The 21,620-nt window shown below is 46.8% G+C and overlaps 1 protein-coding gene across 1 annotated transcript in view; it reads right to left on the bottom strand.

The window, feature by feature from the left end:
• Positions 1-19,256, bottom strand: part of GNAS (GNAS complex locus) — a 127,788-nt gene extending 108,532 nt beyond the window's left edge. The window contains exon 1 of the mRNA XM_054274401.1: positions 19,013-19,256. Coding sequence (XP_054130376.1) covers positions 19,013-19,256 — 244 coding nt within the window. The remainder of the gene's footprint in view (positions 1-19,012) is intronic.
• Between the last annotated feature and the right edge of the window lie 2,364 nt (positions 19,257-21,620).

Raw genomic sequence — 21,620 nt, 5'->3', positions numbered from 1 at the left:
CCCCGCTGTTACTATTTTTACCCATGTCAGTGTTTTCCATTTGCTGAACTCTGTCCCCAAGCCGGCCCCGCTCCCCCCAGCCCGCCCCGGGTCCCCCCGCTCTCCCTCCCAGCGCTTCCATCTCGTTTCAGGCTGCACTTTTGGAGCTCTTCAAACAGCCCCAGAGAAAGAAGCCCGTTCCCTTCCCCGCCCGGCGATACAGATCTATATATCTCTGTCTATAGAAGCAGTGCAAAGTCCACGGGCAAAGCTCCTGCTCTAACTTCATTCCTCTCCAAACACATTCCTGCCAACGGGGAGGGGAAGAAAAAAAAAAGAAAAAAAAAAGAAAAAAGCAAACAAACGCCACTGTTGCTAAGTTTTGCACTTTATACCCTTTTATATTTACAATCCTCTCTCGGCTAAAAATAGCAACACATGATCCATTTATAACTGGCCGGACATGCCCCGCAGCCGCCGGCGGGGCCCTGGCTGATGAAAGGAGCTCTCTGCGTTCCTTCTACCTGAGCTCATCTCCCGCTTAAAGGGCTCAGACAGCTCAGCTTCCACAAAGCGCTCATTGAAATCACTGCTGCTTCCCGGCGAGAGCGGCACAAGTGACGGGAAAAAAAACAAGAACAAGAAAAAGCCGCAGCAGTGAGCCGTGCTGGCTGCCCCGTGCCCTCCTGGCCGCCCTGCCTGGTGTCCGGGGAGAGGCAGGGGCACGGCGGAGGTGCTGGGGGCTGGCACAGACAGCACAGGGGGCTCCGCAGGCAGCTCCAGCTCGGCTCCATGTGTGCACAGCACAGTAACGGAGCAGCGCCGGGAGCCACTGCAGCCCCTGACCCAGGGGCAAGTTCAAAGGTTCTTCTATAAATCACCTTCCAGTTGGAAATTACTCTAGACATGGCTTTAGAGGTGGCTCTAGAAATTATGCTGGGGACAGCTGCTTGATTGACTCCAGACAAGTCCAGATGCTGTTTTGGGTTTGGGTGTGGAGAGGGGCTGGGGGGCAATGTTGGCGTCAGCTCTAGAAATCGCTTGAGAAGCAGCACCTCAACTGGCAAAGGCATAAACACTTGGTGCTATCTGCAGTAATTACACATCCAGGGGATTTTAACAATGTGGGATTTATTCCTTCACTAATGCCTTCTGAATTTGTTGTCAGGAATTCCCGTGAGCATGTGCAGGACTCAGAGGCTGCACGTGCAGCTGGAGGAGCTGCGTGACTGAACAGAGTCCCAAGGGCACAGCACCCAGTTCAGGGGAAGCCACTCCTTGCCACGAGAAGGCCCAGGTGCCACACTAATGCCATCTCCCATCTCACATGGACATGGTTTTTGTGTGTGTTTTAAAAGGTCCTCTCTTTGGAAACACAGGTTTCCTCATTTTCTTCTCATTGCTAAAACAAAGAATCCCAGCTCAGGAGAAAGAGAGTACCTCTCACATCACTGAATAGTGGCAACACACACCACGCCACACACAACAGTATTTTATAAAATTGATCACAAATGTGCAAATCCCAGCCACTTAAAATAAGGGGTCAAACCCTCCCAAAGTTTTGAGACTTTAAAGGAAAAATACACCTTCCAGTTATGAGCCTTTTGGGAACACTTGAAACGTTTCTCAGAACTCTTAGCTAGAAAACGTGGCTTGTTTGGACTGACAGCAGAAGTTCAGCGCCAGTGCTCCATGGATTGTAGCTGAGGGGAAAAAAAGCAATAACCATGGTGAGACCCAGAGAAAAAATGATTGTAACAGTTGGCAATATCATTACCTACATTTATTCCTCCTAATAGCCCCATTTCAGTTGCTTTTCTGATACCGTTCTTGATTGGCTTTTCAGTGGGAAATCACATCACCTCCTGTCCTGCCTGCACAAGAGTTTTCAGGCTGTATTTTCCCTCTATAGCTCAACCACGTATGCACTCACATGCTTTGTTTATACAGGAACAAAAACTGTCCATGTGTACCACTGCCTGTCCAAAATTTTACATATCACCAAACCAGACATGCAGCAGGCTGGTCAGAATTCTTGGAGCTGTGCTCCTTGTACGCATTATAATTTTTTATTATAATATACAGATTTTTACCAATTTCCATTCGCTTTTAGATGCCTGCTACAGGCAGGGGTTCAGACTAACCACCTCCCATGATGTGACATTAGCAATCAAGTGCCATTTGCAGGCTGCTTTCAGAAAGGCTAGAAGCAAAAATCACTGAAAACCACGATCCTGAAAGTCATTATTAGGAGAATGCAGCAGTGGTTCTGCAAATGCTTTTCTGGGAGCAGATGCTTTAAGCAGGGAAACAGAAACTTTGCTGCCACATTGCTATCAGTGTTGGAACTCTGTGTCTGCAAGAAATCCTGATTATCCTCCCTTTTAGCCATCACCAAGCTGCTGCAGAGTGACAGCCAAACACGCATGCAGAGGCACAGGAAGACGGAAGCATCCCTGGACAAACCTGCCTTGCCACGGCTGCTCTGCAAAATATTTTTCTGAGCAAGAGAGAGTTCAGCCCAGGGGCTGGGGGTACTTTCCAACCAGGCAGAGAGTGCAAATCTCTCCAAAAGACATGAATTAGCCATGGAATTGCTGTGCCCCAGGCTTGAAAAGCAGAAGCAAGACAGAGACAAAAAAGTACAACTTCACCCAAGCTACGAATAAATGCCTGCACAGTAACATTATAGAAATTGATGTTATTATTAAAGGAAAGTATAGTTCAACACACCTTTTTCCCCCCAAATAATAGCCTATTGCAGATGTCAAAACTGTGACCAGGGCAGTGGCAGCTGTAGCCCAGGCTGGGCAGGCACAGCCATGGGCAGGCAGACCCCAGTCTCACACCCACAGCCCTGCTTGGGAGAGGCTTCTCCCACCCACCCGGAGTGCTCAGCCCTTCCCTCTGCTACTTCACTTCCCTGGCTCGTTCCCTTTGTCACCCTGTTCCTTTTCAATCTGAAACCCACCCTCCGTCCTTGCAGCTTTGGCCCCCTCTTCTGTCAGCAAAACCAAACTCCCCGGTCAAGTTCCCCTTGAAGCTATGCCAAATAATGCCACTTCCTTTTTCTTCTCACGTTCTGGTTTTGCATTTTGGGTTGGTTTTTTTTTTCCCCTCCTTTTTGGAGGGCAATGGTTGAAGTGTAAAGAGAACAAAAGGACAATGCAAGTTGTCCCTGCAATACTGTAACACAGGGGGTGATGTATCTAAAATACAGTATTTCACACACTGCCCCTGTGTTCTGGTCCAAAATACCTGAGGAGCCTGCTGGATGTCTGACCTGGAGAGGGGTGTACCTTTAGTAAATCTCCTCCACCCTGCAGCAGGGAGACTGAGGGAGCTGTAACTGGGATGAATCCAGTAACCAGCTCTTCACAGCACTGCTGTGGAGTGATAAAACTCCCAGCAAATGAAAAGCCATCCTTTTCCCTTTGTGCCAATCAAAACCAGCCCGAGGTCACCTAAGGCAGGAGCTGTGTGAAACTCCCCACGTGCAACAGAGAGAAGCACTTGGGCCAAAGGCTCTAGCACTTCCTTGTTTAAATAGCCAAAAAAAGCCCTGGGCTACTGAATTTCTGGCCACTGACCTTTATATTTGTTTATTTGAAAGATGTGTCACTATTTTTCTCTTAAGTCAAACAATTGAATGATTTCTAAATTCTCTTCCCTCTGACCTCTTCCTTTCTTCCTGTTTTATTCTAGAAAGACTCATTCAAGACTAAAATATAAGGAGTGGGTATGGCCCAAATGTTGCAATTCCTCATTCCACAGATTGCTATCACTATTGCAATTGCTATTCCCTCTGGATCCAGAGAAACCCACACAAAAGGACACTACAGAACACACATTTGAATACTATATGCTAGAAATATGAAATAAAGACTTTGAAGTATCTTTACAAAAATACTCTTTAATAATTAGGAGGTAAGGGCATTACTTTTACACAGGGAGAGTTGCAAGTGATGCCTTCTGCTCTGAGCAATGCCTCAGATGTTCATTTTGTGGATACAGGTAATTATCAGGTTCTGTGATTGCATTTACCCCCATGGAATCATTCCCTCAGGCTGAATTTGCTTCTCCAGACACAGCAGCATCACTTGGCAATTCTGCTTTTGAACAAAGCTGACTTGACCTACTTTGATCAGAGTGCTGGGAGACAAGAGGTGGAGAGCTCAAGAGAAGGGAATTCTGGAGAAGGGAGGAAATCACACAGACAGCTTTGTCAGATAGCTGAGAGAGATGCTGCAATTCCAGGAGCCACTGGGGCTTCACTGCTCACAAGCTGAGGAGTGAGTGCAACCAGGGCTCCCTCCAGCAGCTGCCTCAAGGAGAGCTGCAGTCCTGCTGGCAAAGACACAGCCCACTGAGTCCAGGGCCTACAGGCTCCTTGCACAACCATAACAATTTATGTTTAGGATGTGTAACACCTCTAGCAGACCACAGTTGTTTTACACTGCCATTGTCCTATCCATACAGTTAATACCATACACCTATAGTGTGCTGGTTAAATCCACAGCCTACCAGACACAGTTCCCTCAGTAGCAAAGGAGAGTGGATAAATACTAAATTCTCTGTTTAGGTAATGAGTCACACAAATTCTGCTCTTTGTCTTTGCAGCCTAGACTAAGAAAATCCATGGAAGCTGCAGAGAAGTTGATAAAGCTGTGCTCTGGGCTCTGCTGGCACTGAGCATCCCAGACTCCAGATCAGCATCCTGCAGGACCTGGCCCATGGCTGATCTATCCAAAAAAAGCTCCTCTGCTCAGGTCTCCTTCCACCATCACTTCCAACCAAGCTGGTCCTGAAAGCACCTTTCTTACCACAGAGCAATTCAAGGGGAACCTCCCAAACCAGCATCCTTCCCTTCACTCTGGTATTAATTTAAATAGTCTCACAGATTTGTGTGAGCACTCAAAATTCCACCAAAATAATTTACAGGCTCTTACTGGGCTAAATGTGTTGAAGAATCAAGCCCCAGCACATGACAGTGCCCCAGGGGACAGACACCATCAGGCCTAAGAAGTGTCACAGCACTTGAGGGCGCTGCTGCAGTAAATTTAACTCACCCTAAAAACCTTGACTTGGTTTTATTATGAACTCAAGTGTTCTGTTCAAATGTCAGTGCCTGGTGTTGACACTGACTTACATTATTGCTGTTACACAGTGGCCCTGTTTTGGTAAACAATGAGCAGAAATTAGTCCTAACATTCAACATTCAAGGTTAGCACCTAGTTATGCCTTCAAATATTTGCACAAAATGATAAAGTGGAAGGACGACACAAAAACAGTTTCACTTGGATTTTTTTAAATTATAATTTCCTTGCTTTAGGTTAAATGAGAAACTGTGAGAAAGCATATGTGTTCATGGAACTAAACAAAAAGAAAGGTGGGGATGAAGTGCCCATTTCTCTTGGAAGGGATACATGAGCTGCTGCAGTTCTTCAGGGGCATGTTGATTACCCTGTTTTGCTCTATTTTCCCTGGTCTTTAATGGCATCCTCCCTGCAAGGGCTTCTTGGTCCTCACAAATAAACCCATCCCACATCCCTCCTGCACCTTCCACCTGCTGCATTCTCCATGCATCCTTCCTTCCCACAGTCTTTGACATTTTTGCCAAGGAAACTTTGGTGCGATTTTCCCCTCACATCTATCTGGTGGGGGATTTCTCCTTTGTGCTAAGAGAGAGTAATAGAACCTGGAGCTAAAGCCAGGGTTAACAAAGCCGGGATCCAGGGCTAAACAGGTGCCAAAGCAATTGCAGCAAGGCCCCAACATTGCTGCTCCCACACCTTTCCATTGGGACCAGTTACCCACCAGGACATCTCCATTTGGCAGGGCTGGAAATCTTTCAATCTCATCTCTTTTCCTGCCGACCCAGCACTAGCTGGAATCTTCTGTTAACAGCCAGCAGAGCAAACTGCTGAGCTTCAGATTTAGCATTTTACCACGATATATGAAAACCTCACACATCTGCAAAGTTCAAACCTTCTAGGAACAATTCCAATAAGATGCTTCATGTTTCCTGCTCCATGCAAAAATAGAAAAAAAGAAATCTCATCTATAATTGACCTTGACAGATATTGAGAGCATTTGGTACCTATTAAAACTCCTTTAAGATGAAACCCTCTAAACTATAATAGGAAACGTTAATCTGAACTTTACACCACATTCTGTTCACTGGAAACATTACCATGGGAGGTTTAGTCACTTATCTTCCATTGAAAAGCTATCTTGAAATATGTACAGAACTAACTTTTTAAACATTTATTGAGCAAATAGGACCCTTCTATTAGGGTCTGCTTTTTCACATAGACTAAAATTAGCTTGGAGATCTGCATAACTTTGTCACCGTTCTTCTGTCTGGTCCACATATATGCACAGGGAACAGTTGGAGAAACGCAAAAATCCACTGAATTGAATTTTCTATTGAGAATTATTCCTACTTACAGCTTGGGAGACCATTAGAACCTCTATCTGACCACATCTAGGAAGCAGAGACAAAGCCAGGAACTATTAACAGTGAGCAGCTCTGCCTTGGTTGACACAAGGGCTGCTGTCATCAGAACCACAACCCACTGAAGTGTCAACAAACAAGTCCTTAATCAAAGGACAGGAGGAGAAAAAATTTTGGCAGTTTTAGAGTGTCCAGGGACACTACTCCCACTTGAGAAATAAGAAGGTTCAGCTTGGAAATAGGGCCAAGCCAGTCAAACCAAAGTGTTTGACTGTCCCCTGAGTTAATCCAAGGAAAAGCTCTCCTCCCCCAGCACTGTCCTCACTGCTGTGATCAGCTCCTGAGTGTGAGGGTCCCTCCAGAACTCACTGTGCTGAGACACACTGTTTGCCATAAGCATCTGGGTCAGATGTGACATAATCCCTTTCTGGAGGAAATTCTAGGAAGCATTGGAAAATTGCTGCTTCCCAAGTCACAGAAGCAAGACTTTCTCTATGCATATAGGATGCAGGTGGAGGATTAAATTTAAAAAATTAAATAGCAATCTTTTCCAATAATGCAGTGTGGACAAATTCCTAATGGCCAAGGCATTCACTCTGCTTGTGACATCTTCACGGGAGAGCTCCACTGAACCAAACTGCCCCCACAGACCTAACAAATTCATGCCCTCCCAGCCCTGTTCCCATGGGGAGCTGGCAGGGGTCTCTCCCACCCTCCAGCACAGCTTCAGCTCTTTGGCTGTACAAAAATCCCACTTTCTCTGCCCAAACACAAAAGCTCCAGCAGCATCTCCCAGGCGTCGGGTGGGAAGGGATGAGGCAGTTCTGTGTTCCAGCACAAACCGTGCTCGTCCCAAATGCACAAACACAAAGGGCTGCTCTTGCTCACACCCAGGCTTGCCCAGTGCCCTTTGCTGTCCCTTCTGCACCTTCTCCAGTGCCAGGCTGTTCATGGAATGTGGCAATGGCTGCCCACCCTCAAAAGCACAGAGGCTGCAATGCGCCGGGGCAAGGCCTGAAGGTGGTTCAGGGCCTTTCACGTGATGGAACTGTAAGAAAATTGCAACAGTCCTTGTGGTTTTGGCATTTTAAAAAAATCCTGCCTAGCACAAGGAATGATTGAGTATGCTGGTGGCTCAAGAGAACCAGGAGGGGCAGTGAGCTACAAAAAGAATATGGGACTGAACTACAAACTCTCCATCTCAAAAGCAATTACTGATCCCATAATCTTAAAAGACTTAAATGCAGCCCAGTTTAAATTTAATCATTTACTATTAGCTATGCTAATGATATTAGCTGAATAACCAACAAAAATATTAGAATTTCTCTGGAATAAATTCAACTATTCAGAAACTGATATTCTGAAAAGTATCTGTGATCCTAAGGCTTGTATTATGTCCTGGTGGATTTTTCATTATTTCCGGCATTTTCCATGTTTTCTGTGACAAGAACTCAAGGAAATGCTCCTGAGAGTTCACTCATGTCCTGCCAAAGCAGCCACCATCAAAGATTTCACAAGTCCACATCACATTTTGTTTGTGTAAGAATCCTCTCCACAAAGTTCAAGCGATCAGAAGCAAGCTGTTAATGTTAAAATTGCAATATAAAATGATCATTTAAAAATGACAGAAGATTAACCAGTCTGAGGTGAAGCTTTACAAGTATCTCTGGAGGCAGAGAACTGGGCCTTTTGCTCTTCATGCAAGGAAATATTCCAGTTGTTTCAAAATATATTTGCCATATTTTAACCCTTACATTAATAAGGTATCCTGCATGAAAATGCTGTTCTTTGAGATTAATATACCAGATAATATTCAGATATTCCATTTAATTCTAAAGGCACAACTGCAACATGCAAGCACAACACGCTAGCAAACTCATTACAACTGTACAAATACTTTAAAAAAAATTATTTCTGGAAGCCCAGCAAAAGCTGGGTTTGAAATCTCTCCGCGGAATTACATTTTCGTTCAAGCAACACCACACAGTTTGGAAGCCACGGAAAATATCTATTAAGGCAGTTGCTAATTTAGAGAAAAAATGACCCCATCTGGAACAGCGTCTGCAGCGCTGCTCATTGCACCACAAGAAAAATATTATTGTACTGCAGTGTGTGAAGCCTTGTAACAAAGATGACGCCAGGTCAAAAGAATCTAACTTAGAAAGAGAAGTTGAGGTTAAGGTCTTGCTTTTACTGTAAAAGATAAAGTCCAAAAGGAAGTTTAACATGAAGGGAAGAGGTGGAAAAGAGGTGAGCTGAACTGACAGCTAACAATTTTTTCCCCACCTTAATAAAGGTTTCCAGCTCCAAAAATATGTCCTCCAAGAATGTAAATTAAGAAACGTAACTTAGGAAACATTTTTATATGTAAAGAAATTTAAGCATAGCAAGTGTTAAAGGGCAGATTGCTCAAGGAACACTCAAGTAAATTAAGAGATCCCAAAGAGAAATTTTGGGAATTACATGCCTGAGTTGGAAACTTTGGTGCCTTAAACAGCAGTGAGGGTAAGTCAGGTATTTATTGACAAAAGCTCAAAGCCAGGGTGAGTAAGGGGGTACCAAAACTACCAAAATGTGTAACCCAGGGCTTTTTATTTTTACATCAGGTGCTTGCCCATGCAGCAGCATTGAGTCTGAGCAATCCTCTCCTCAACTGCAGCATCATTTGCCATAGAGATCTATCAGAAACTCATCTTCTCAAGAAACCCCAAATGCACCCTGCCCATGCAGGAGTAGCAGGGTGGTGCCCAGTGCTATCCTGGGTTGCCCAAGGAGATCCCTGCAGCTTCCCCAGCACTCCCTGGCCCTTGGCTAACTCCAGCTGCTGGCACTGCCGTGAGCCATTTCCCTCATTCTCCAGCCCAACTGCACATTAGATTACTCCAGCAGCATTGCTAAGGAAGAGGTGACCTGTACTGGGTGAGATCAGTGGGAAATGAAGATAGTAACCATTCTAATACCATGCCAGGCCTGTTGTTGAGTAATCCAGACTTTGGACAAACAAAATAGCAAGCAGTTATACAGGACTACAAACATCTGTTTCCAAGAGGTGTCCAGATCATTAGCAGCTAATTCTATCTCTCTGTTACATTCCCTGCCATATGCTGGGGGATAATCTCAGCAAGCAACAGGGATTTTCATCTCAAATCCCAACAAATCTGCTCTAGAAGGCTTCATAGTTTTTCTTATGTCACTTATGAGATAATGCCTCTAAGCTGCTCCTCTCTGCTCTTTCTATGCCTTGTGTATACACCATCACAGCAACCTGCCCAGTAAAACCTGACAATTTCTCTGTGCCATCCTGGGAAAAAATCCCCTCCCTTGTCAAGAGTGAATATAAAATTTATCTCTTGGATAAACTCACACTCGGGCTGTCCCCCTCACCCTACGAATGCCATCCTCCAGATGAATGATGGCAGTGGATTTGAAACAATCTCAAATAAACTGTGGCACACCAAGCTCAGGGTGGTGAGGATTTGGTGGTCCTGCCTCCCGCCAGCCCCCAAAGTGATGAGAAGTTCCTGCAATCCCAGAGTTTCCCCCAAAGCCACAGCAGTGCCGCTGCTGGCGCGGACGGACGCGCGGACGGGATATTTTTATCTCCCCTTCATTCCCATCCCTGCCAGTCCAAAACAAACTTGAACTAGTGGGAAAGATGGTTCATGATGAGAAAAGGATTCCCTGGCTCGCCCTGCCTGTCACCACTGGATACATGGATCCCTGCCACTGCAGTGGCACAGCTGCACCAGCCCTGGCTTCCCAGCTCTCAGCAACCTTCCCAGACAAAACCAGCAAACCCACTGCTGGAATTGTAGCAGCTGAAAAGCAGCACCAAACCACATAAGTATTATGTAAAATGATCTTTTTCTAAGTATATGTTTATTGTGCACAGAAGAAGTGGATTTAATTACAAACAACTGGAAGTTTTTAACAGGCTGGATTGCCCCCTACTCCCTTTCTAAAAACTAAGGTTTGGCAGCAGCTTTTGGGTTTCATTGCAAGTCTTCTAAGTATTTCCTTGGAAAGACTTTACACTTGGTCCCAGGCAAGAAGTCAAAATCAACATTTAAAAAGCATGCCCTGCATAATTTCCAGGATTCAGCAGCATTAAGGTATACTTATGGAGGCCAGGAGGAGAACTGCTTTTTGTGTTTTTTGACTCCGTGCATAAAGCTGGTCTTCAGACAAGGAAGTTTATATTCCAAATAATATTTTTAACTACATGTGGTCAAGTACATAACTTATCAGGCCTTTCCTCAGCCCCCTCCCAAAATAATCCTGAACACTAAATACCTTTGCAGTGTTTAGGTTTTGCTTAGACCTCTACTAGAAGCAACAGATCCTCAAACCCCCTAATGCAGAATAACTCAACAGCAAACAAAGTATCAAATAACATTTTTGTAAATTCCTTTGTACCATAAAACTCCCATTTGGGCTTGACAGTGATACTCAGGCTGCATTGGCTGGTTCTGCACTCAAGTGGTTACACCCAGTTTCAAGGTGTGTCCCTGTGCCTTGCCCAGGGGATGGCGTGTCCAGGTGGGATGGCAGCACACAGTGACTCTGAGGGGACACTGCCCTGGCTCACATGAATAATCCCACTGGAATCACAAGGATATATACATGTTTGAGAACTAGCCACTCAAATTTCATGTTTATTTTTGTTTGGGGAAAACAGACGAGAAGAAGCCTTTTCCTTGTAAATGTCTGAAGTTAAAAACAAATACATATTCTTCTGAAATATGAGCAAGTGAAGTCCTGCATCACTTACCACCTAAACCCACAAAATGCTACAGATGAGGCTGAACTTCACAGAAGCTGGGAGAAATGTGAGCCCAGGTAGTGTTAAGGGATCAGGGGAGAAAATATCTTTCAGCTTGTACAGCCTAAAAGGAATTTGTTCCATGCTTTTCATCAGCAGAGAAAAATCAGTTGTATCAAATTGTGAATTTCCTGTGTGGAGGTAAGGCAGGGAAAGCATCAAGACAGAATATCACAGAGTATTTCTCTTCCAAGCAGTTTTAACTGGTATTTATAAAAACCCAAAACATGTGAATGCAGATTTTCAGCTCACAACCATGCCCTTCTCCTCAGTATCCACATTTCCTCCCTGTGTTAAGTCCCAGTCACACAAATCCCCCCATGCTCCAGAAAACCTCCCAGCTAACCAGTGATCCTGAGATTTCAGCATGAAAAACAACCAGGAAAAATGCAAACCCAAACAAATACAGCCCACAAACTAAAAATTGTGTTCAGTTGGGGGTGGAGTAGGAAAGAGGAAGAGGTGGTGTACGTGCAATCAGGATGACACAGAGAAAGAGGAGGTCAGACTCTAAAAAGTGCCTTTTTCCCTTATTTCTGCAGCAGCATCTCCCCATCAGAGGCACCCAGACTGGTTTCCACCCCAGGCTCTCTGCTCTCCAGGACACCTGGATGTGTTTGGCACCTCCACAAAAAGCCAGCACAGCTCATCACCTGCAGCAAGGGGCCTGACAGCACTGCCCAGCTGCTGGTGCCCCCCTCCAACTGCTGCAACCAAAACTGGAGAGCCAGAAAGGACCAAAGCCTGGAGGGCCCCTTCCTGCAGCCTTTGGTCCCTGCAGGGCTGGCACACAACAACATTCACCAGCAGCAGGCCCATGATCCAAACTGTTCCAGGGCATCAGTGAGATGTAAAATCTCTGCAACGTGACAGGAACAATTTACAGCTGAGGCTCGGGTTTCTGTGCAGCACACACCTCACAAGCTGCTCTGCAAGGCAGCCTCAGCAGTCAGAGTGTGACTGACTCCAGAGTCAAAGGAATGCCCTCAAATGCAAGCATTACATTCTAAAAGCAACTTATTTGGGTTCAAGCCTCCTGTAACATAATGCAGAGGAAGCACAGCTGCGACAGTGCTTGTTCCCTCTTCCCAAACCCTGAGGCAGAAGTGGCTAAACAGAGCAAGACTGGAGATTGTAAAACTGCATCTTACTCCATGCTAGGAACCAACCCATCCTCCTCAGCATCCCCTTCCTTCACTTGGCAAAATAAAAACATCAACTTTCTGACATCTGTGTGACACCTGCTGCCATCCCTCTACATCCCTCAATGCAGAGAATACCCACCAACTTTTCTGCCCTCTTAGTGACATACAGATCTTTTAAAATGCTGCCCCGTCACAGACACTGTGGGTTTTCTTTGCAGAGGGAACACATTAGAGGAAGTAAAGAAAACTTTGGCTGAGCTATTTATAAAGCTTGCATGGCTTGGTTCTCAAATGCTTCACTGAGCAGGGGAACAATAAGAATAAGTCATGGAGTTCAACTTCTCTTCTCAAGACACATTCTTCAGGTCTGAATATTGAAACCATCATGGATTTCTATGCCTGGTAACTGAGCTTTCTCATGAAAAGCATCTGAGTTGTCCTCACACCAGGGAATTGCCAAGCTTTTTTCCTGACATTTTTAAATTGTGGCAATTAGAAGGAAATTCAATGAAATCATGCATATTTGTGCATAAGGACACTCCCAAATTTAAGGGAGCCAGGAAAGAACTGCATGTAATTAACTGCACTCCTCGAGGCTTTCCCTCCAGGGAGGCCCTTGCACAGGAGACAGTTCAATTTAAGATGTCCCACTGGATTACACTGCCAACAGTTGTACAGAAGCAAGCAAGACATTTTACCTGCTCTGGAAGCAGATGGTGCTGACCAAGCAACAGGATCACAAGCTCAGAAAAGTAAAATCAAAAAGAGAGCACTGTTGGGGTGGAGTTTGAGCTTTAAAAATAAAAATTCTCAGATAACTCTGAAATTGGCTCCATGGCTACAGATGAATGCAGCCTCTAGAGTGATGGATGATGATCTTTATGCCACCAAGCATTTAATGAGTGAAAAAACCAGATTACCACCACATAGACATGGCATCTCTGCCAGGGAAAGGGAGAAGTCTGTACATTTATGCTGCTGTGTGACTGCACAGGCATGGCTGGTCCTGGGGATCCTTCAGACTCCTCACCCCCTTCCCACAAAAATTCAAGCTTACACATGCACAGAGCATCCCTTTAGCACTAACTACAACTGTGAAAGTCATCAGTTTGCAGTTCAGACCCCTGTAGGGAACATTCACCTTGCCTCACACAGCATTGCCATCCATTAGCGGCCCTCCATCCTCACTCACTCAGAGCAGTGCAGCTCCAGCTTTTCAGACACCTTCCACTGCCAGACCCTGTTTGAAGCAGCTCAAACTTTGCCAGACTTCAGATATGCTGGCTGGAGCTCCCCACACCATGTGTCTGCCCGAGGCTAATGATCTTTTTGTTTATGTGGAGGAAAGTCACTATCAGGAGCTCTCAAGGAAAAAAAAAAAACAAATGAAAACAAAACCAACCAAAACAAAACAGAACAAAACAGGACATGAGAAGTAGCTTGCCTCTCCCCTTCCTATGAAATTTAAAAATAAAGCAGGAGAGAAATTACCAAGTGATCTAAAGCAAAGAGGTGCCACTGATGAGGACATTGAGTTGTTCTGAGATTCAGCAAACAACCACAAATCACATCACAGCTGCAGCCAGCATTGCCTGCACACTGCGTAAACCTTTCTTAAAGCTTGCAAAGCTTCCCAGTTATTTTTGTTTGTGGTGAACATATTCCAAACCAGAAGATCTCCATTTGCTGACTGGAAAGGCAGCACATTTTGGATGCAGCAGTGGGAACTGAGCGGGACCCCTCGTGCAGAGGCTCCTCATTGCAAAGGAAGATCCATAATTAGCATTCCGCCTCCTTGCTGTCCCCAGCAGGATTGTCATGTCTGCACTGGGAAGTACTGGGCAGATGGAAACCACAGAGATATTCCCATGTCCAAGTGTTCTTGTAGTATCTGGTAATTATTGGGAGCCCTATTGGAAAATATTGTAATTCCTTCACCACTACAGACAGCCCATTTGGGGAAGTGCACACTGCTGCCTCCCCAGCTGGTATCACAGTGGGCTGCAACATACACACATCACAGGCATTCCCTAGGATTTATTTTGTCCTATTCCTGCTTTTCTTAAAGGGGAAATTTGGTGTAAGATGTTTAGCATGAAAAAATCTTGCTCTTGAGAATCTGGAAGCACCAGGATAAAGATTCCCTCTACATTTTTAGTCTGTTTTGTCCTGTACATCTTCTACATGATCTTCTGATAAGGATAACAGTTTTCAGGGTGTGTGCCCTCTCTTGCAGCTCATAACACATGGGGCACAAGAAACAAACTGGTTGCAAGTGAATGAAAATCTTGTCAACAAGATGGAATTTTGTCAAGTGCTTGAGCACATGCACATCTTTATAATTGGGTGTCTTCCTCTCCCACACCATCCCAAGAGAAGCAGTGCCAGGATAACTACCTCCCTGTGAGCTAGCAAGAGAGGGAATCACCATGAGAGAAGGGATATTTTGTGGGATTTGCCATTACCTGCTGCCCTGGAGAACCAGGCCAGCTTCAGTCTGCTACAGAGCTTCCACCTGGGATAACCAGCTGTGCTTCTCACTCCTGGGTGCACTCAGAGCTCCTAAAACTCCCTCTGCAAAAGTGCTGAGTGTTCACAACAATGAGGTCCATGATCTAAATACAGAAAGTATTTACTAAAAAAAACCAAAAAAACCCACAAAAAAAGCTGTGTACTATGGATTAAAATTAGTGACAGGGCTGATATAAAATCAGTGGTGCCTTTGGACAATTTCAGCTTTAGTCTTTGGTGGCATTTCCCCCTCCAGCATCCACAAAAGGAGGAGGGTACCACCTCATTTCACAGCAGTGCCATGCACTGACATTTGTGGAGCATTCAGTCCCTGCAGTGATCAGTGCTGGAGCATGAAGAGTTCAACAGTTCTTTATTCAGCACAGGGTATGATGGAGATAGGGCACAGGGCGACACATTGTATGAGGAGGATAAGAATATTGAATAGCTGCTCATTCACTACACAACATCCATCTTGTGCCCTGAATGGAGTACCAGCCCTGGGGAAGAAAACACAATGTAAACCATACAAAACAGTCCTTAATTATATGGCAGGCAGGGGCTCACCATGCAGCACACACAGAGAGGGTGACTGTGGCCAGTCTTCACACTGATATTTCCCAACTTTTTAAAGTGTGTTTTTCTTCTCTATATTTCCCCAGAAAAACTTCCCATTTGCATACCCTATATTCATATTTGCACCAGCATAAACATTTCTGTTAAACCATTTTTACTTAAGCACTGATGTAGGGAACATTTAGAATGGTTGTTATTTTATAAGTTGTAGTTTAATATAAATATTTAGGGTGACAAGTGCATATTTCTTTATTAATGTATTGGTATCTGCAGTTCCTTTTCAAGATGGGAATAAGCTACAGGTACTTTTTACATAGGCAAGAGTTCAGCCTGAGAGAGTAAAAAAACCAAGTACACAGAGACTGGCAAAGCACTGAGAGGGGACCAGCCCAAGTTCACTCTCTTAGAGCAAACCAGATTCATGCTCTCCATTCTTTAAAAGAAAAAATATATACAGAGAGAGGAAAACCCACATTACTGTCACAAGGAAGAAAGGACATGGGTAATAGAATTGTTTTATGACAAAGTTTAAAATCTCTTCCCCCATAACCACAGACTTTCACTTTTAGAGCCAGGATTGTTCTCTAACAAAAAAACAACCCCATGCAATGAAAAATCACCTCCTATTCCCAGTAGTATCCCTGAACTCACTATGCTGCCAACAAAACAGTGATTGTAATCTTGAAGTTGTGACTTGTAGAGTTCACTAAACAAAATCCAGAAAGATTACACCTGGTGGAGCATTTCACAAAAACAAAGCAAAAAACCTCCCACTGCTCTGCTGCAAGTAGAGTCAGATTGCCTTCAAAACAGTGCAGATGCAACATCTTTGTTCTGCTGAAATTAAGAGAAGTTGGAGGGATTAGGGTTTTATCTTATACAGAAGTGGTGATGGAAAAGGACTGAAAAATTATTAAAGAAACCTAAGTCAATTAATGGCATAAAGCTGTCTGCTGAGTAACTACACCACACATCCCTGAGCATCTCAATAAAATGATGAACTTGTCCTTCCAAAAAAAGGAACTACAACATGGGAACATAGGTATAAGGTGAACTGAAGAGCACAACGTGAGTGATACTGAGTAACAGCTGTGTAAGTTACACACACACCACAACACCAAACCACAGAGCACTCACAGTGACTTTGTGCACTCCCTGTCCTGCACAGCCCAGCCATAGGAAGGAACATTCCACATTCCCAGCACAGCCCTTGGAAGTGCACAGCTGCTGCAGCCACATGATACAAATAATTCACCCCTGGGGACAGCACAGACCTGGAGCATCAGAGCAGTTTTCATCTAAAATCTGTTACAGACAGAGCTGGCACCCCAGTGTCCCTTGCTGTCCATGTCAGCAGCGCTCTCCTACAGGAGCACGTCAGCCTAAAAACTGGGAACACAAGTGAGAAACTCCAAGTATCTACTGCAGCTTTTGCCACTGAGCTTCAGCCCAAGTGAGAAGACACTCCTGGCTCCAAGCAGGCAGCTTAAGCTCCTGGCTCTGCACTTGTTCCCCACCCTAACTCCATTCCTTAGAGGAAGACTCAGCTGCAGCTTTAAATCCCAGCTGGACACTCCTGCCCCCGGCATTCATCAGCACCCTCCTGCTCAATTGGTGTGCGCAATCCCAGCACAGACACGCTCAGCTGTGGCAGCAAGACCTGCTGATGTACATGAAGGATCACCAAATGTACCCCAAACTTCATATTCCAGTTTAGAAACAGAGAATCCTCAAAGCAACAGAGAGAGTGGGATGCAGGGGAGAAGCAGCAAGGGAAGGAAACTGGAAAACTGACAGTCCCCGTGCAAGGAGCAGGGAAATGGGTCTCTTAGGCATCCCAAGATTTACAAGAGGGCCAAAAAGTGACTTCCTGCTATTCAAGTCCAGGCTGAAATATAATAAACGACTGCCAGCATAACACTGACTCATATCCATCAGATTTATAAATCAGTATTTTGACAAAGAAAGCTCTGTTGGCTTTGCCATAGACAACTCTAAACCACTCAGATGTGTTGTTTAACCCACTCAGTGTTCAATGTCATTGCAGCAAAACCCAGCTCTTTATTAAAAACCAGGCAACTGAAGTACTGCCTACAGAAGCCTGTATCAGATAGCATTTATGACTTAAAGGCTTGCAGATTAACATTAAAACTAGCCCTGCTGTTGGATTTTTTTCTTATTTAATCTACAAAGAGAGAAAAGTTCTCACGGCTCCTCCTTCACACATTTGTTCACTACAGAACAAACTGGAAATACATTAAAACACCAAATGGTAACACACCTACAGGTATGGGGTGCTTGAAAGGAATGCACGGTGGGTAGAGGTGTGATTCCTTACCAACAGTCACAGCACATGATGCTTTACTCTTCCCACAAGTGTTGCTCAACTCCCTTCCCATGAGAAGGAGGGACACCTTCATGAGCAGACTTGCATCAATAGAGCTGCAACCACATCAAAAGAAGCTCTGCTTCTGGAATAGAAACTTTTACCACCAAGATGCAGAAAACTAGGTCCAATATCGTTTTCTAAAGCCCCTTAAAATTCTGCTCTTCTATTACAGGCTGCAAACACACACCAATAAGATGAAGGCCAAGTTTTGCTGTTTATGCCCTGCAGAACCATGCACCTCCAAAGGCACGAGGTGCTTCAGTTATTTGTGAACATTCGAAAATATTCTCTATTATTCCAAGGTGCTCAGGGTAACCTGTAGTCCACCTGCATTGCACTGAGGGGCGGAGGAGTGGAAACATTTCCAGCCTCCTTGGACTTACCTGAAGGCCAATACATGACTTTCTAAGCCTGTTTGGGTTGGTGTCATGTACTACACAAGCTCAGACATCACACAATTGCATAATTAAAGCGCCTTTCCATAGGGCACCCTCGGGAAGGCGATGCCGGTGCTGTCACCGTGCAGGAGCATCCCTGCGCAGTCCGGGGCAGGGACGAGCTGCGATGCAGGGAACGAGGGCTGGTGCACGGGACTGGATGGAACCGCACAGCCCGAGAGGCTGCATCTGCCCGCTGTGCATTCGGGGAGGTGGAGCGGACCACGGCAAATCGCACACGGAAACTCGGGCTTCCTCCGTACGGGAGAGCCGCCCCCGCTGCTGCTGCTGCCGCGGTCCCGCTGCATGGCTCGGTGAGAGCCGCCAGCGTGGGGACAGCGCGGGGACGGCGGCCGCGGCCCCGTTCTGGCCGAGCATCACCTGGGCTGCGGCTGCTCCTTCCCTCGGAGCATCGGCTCCTACCGCACACGGCAGCGGGCGCGGCCGGCACGGAGCCCCCCAGCGCCGGCACCCCGGGCCGGGCACGGCGAACCGCGGCCCCGCTGCCCCCGCGCTGCCGCAGCCCCGCCGAGCCTCCGGAGCCCCCGCCCGGCGCCGCCGCCACGTGCGCGCCCGCCCCGCCCCGGTGCCCCCGCGGCCGCCGCCCCCTCCGCCCGCCCGGGCACCGGCAGCGGCCTCGGGCCCCGCACCTGCCGGGCCGAGCCGAGCCGAACCGAACCGCGCCGCCCCGCTCACCCAGCAGCAGCAGCCGGTGCGTCTGCTTGTACTCGCGCTTCTCCGCCTTCAGCGTCTTGTCGATGCTCTTGCTCCGCTTCTTGTCCGCCCGCTCCTTGGCCACCAGGTCCTGCCGCAGCCGGTGCCGCACCTGCGGGTCCCCGTGTTCGGCCGCCGCGGGGGTGTCCGGCTCGCCGCGGCTGCCGTAGGGCGCGGAGGGGTGCGCGGCGGCCAGGCGGGAGCGCAGGCTGTAGCACAGCCCCATGGTGCCGGAGCCTCCCGCCCTACGGCGCCGCGGGCATCGCTCTCCGCCGGGGCGGGCAGGGCGAGGCGGCGGCGCCCGGCGGCCTCTTAAAGCGGCCCCGCTCGGCCGGCGGAGCGCGGGTCCCGTCCCGTCCCGCCCTCCCGGCCGGTCCCGCGCCGCGGCCGGCGGGAGCGGCCGCACGTGATGCGGACATGTTTACCGTATTCTCTGGAAAGCGGCCCCCGCCGCAGCCCGGCCCTGCGGGGGAGCGGCCCCCGCGCCCCCCTCCTGACCCCGCCGGCGGCGGGGGGCGCGTCCCGGGACCCGCGGGATCAATGCGGGGACAGCCGGGGGACAGCGCTGCCCCAACGCCGCGGAGCCAGCGCCGGTTTGACGTTTCACCCTGGCTTTTGCCGGGTCGGGACCTCAGCCGACATCCCATGGTGAGGATGCTGCGGTGCCAGGGAGAGCCCGTGTCTGGTTTGGACACTGCACCTGAGCTCCTCGACACAACACCTGAGCCCACTGGAGAGCAGGACTCTGTAAGATCTGTGCCATTTTCGTGCCCCATTTTTAATTCACTTCCTGCCACATACATGTTTGTCAGTGACTTCTTGTTATTTTCTACCGATGCCGTCATCCAGTGGAGAAGTAACTGATGAACTTCCTCTGGAGGCACCACATCTGCCTTCTGACAGCAAACTTCACGTTTAGCTTCTCAGTTCTCTCGATTTACCTGGCCTGGAGTGGTGATGCTGATTGTGGCTGTGCCCCCTTCCCTGGCAGCACGGGCTGTGCACAGGACTGCCAGCTTTGTCATGCTGTATTTTGTACTCATCTCCGGCCAGCTCTGAGCATTTACTTATGAGATGACTAATGCTCTCTGGGGCCTGGCCACACATCCTGCACTCTGGAATTGAAGCTTTCCAATCAGCTCTCTGTGCTGTAGCCTGTCCTCTGCAAATAGCCCGTGTGGTTCTCACTGAAATCTCCATTTCCCCTCTCGGTGCTTGCTCACAAGTTAGGTGTCTCCTTGATGCGAATTTCTCTTTCAAAATCAACTGCAAGTGGTAGAGTAATTAGTATGTGTAAGAATGAAATCACAGCACAGCAGGGAAGTTCACTTTGCCCATCACTGCTAGCCCAGGGTTTGACAGCAGTTGCTGCCTGTTGCAGAATAAATCCATCTCACATCAGGCTCAAGATGCCCACATGACTCATTCTGCCTCCACTGTTGTAATGCCTTTTCCTCTGGGACCCAGAGCTCGTTCTTCTGATGAGCACACCCCTGAGAATGTAATATAACAAGAAAATGTAAAGGTCAGCCTAGAAGAAGATTATTAATAGTTTTCTTTCTCTTCCTGTGCCTTTTGGAGAGACACTGAGACGAGACAAATCTTTTACTTACAGACAGGACAGTTCTTTGAAACAGGCTGGTTTGTGGGGATCTGTCCATGTGGCACCTGCCAAAAGGAAAGTCCTCTCTTGAGGACTGTGAAGAAAACAAACAAACCCAAAAACTAAAATGACAAACTAGTAGGAACATTCAGCCTATAAATTTGTTCTCTTGGCTCTGGGGGTAGGCAAGCAGAGTTTTCCTGCTGGTGCAATTCACAGCAAGACAAGGTTTAAGGTCAGCCTGTCTTGGTTTGGTTACAATGAAAACTTTGCCAGTGCAGGTGACAAGTTCAGCAAAGCACACCAAGCCCACCTTGGCTGTAATGTCCATCCTCTGAAGAAATCTGAAAATAAAGTAAGATTCCAAAGTGGAAAACAGGCTTTCCCTCGTCCTATTATTCCAAACCCCAAGAATAACTCTTAAAACTTACAAATTGCTTGTTTCAGGAAATCAGAAATTTCACATCCTGCTGCGGCCCTGCCCATGGTTACAGCATGGATGTAGTTACTTGAATTCCAGCTGTTAACGATGCCAATGTATCACTTCCCTGCTTACACCAGTATTAATTAGAGGCAAAAAGGGACAGCAAGGGTGAAGTCACAAGTTTCACCTGTGTGAAGGCTGCATGACACAGACTGACAGCTTTTTGAAATCACACACGGTTTCAAAGACAGAAGAGGAAATTACCTTCAAGATCTGCCTTTCTCTGACTCTCAGGAGGGAGGAAGGGGATAGAAAATTGTCTTTCCTGAGCACTGGGCTGTAGATCTCTGAATGTTTATTCTGTTGTTTCTACCAGCTGCAATGGTGGAAAAAAGATGGAGAGGTTAAAAAGCAGAATGGGCCATCTGATAATACAAAAAATATTAAGGAAGAAAAGAGCCAACAACTGTGAGACTGCAGTGTTAAAAGAAGAGACATTGACACACAAGCAAAAAAACTTGGATCAACACTAGGAAACACAACAGCAAGAGAAATGTAGATGA

The sequence above is a fragment of the Melozone crissalis genome, unplaced genomic scaffold, assembly GCF_028551555.1.
Source record: "Melozone crissalis strain CALT ecotype California unplaced genomic scaffold, PUWL_Pcris_2 ptg000017l_1, whole genome shotgun sequence".
Classification (NCBI taxonomy): domain Eukaryota; kingdom Metazoa; phylum Chordata; class Aves; order Passeriformes; family Passerellidae; genus Melozone; species Melozone crissalis.
The sequence above is the reverse complement of the archived record's forward strand: the minus strand, read 5'-3'. Positions and strand labels throughout refer to the sequence as shown.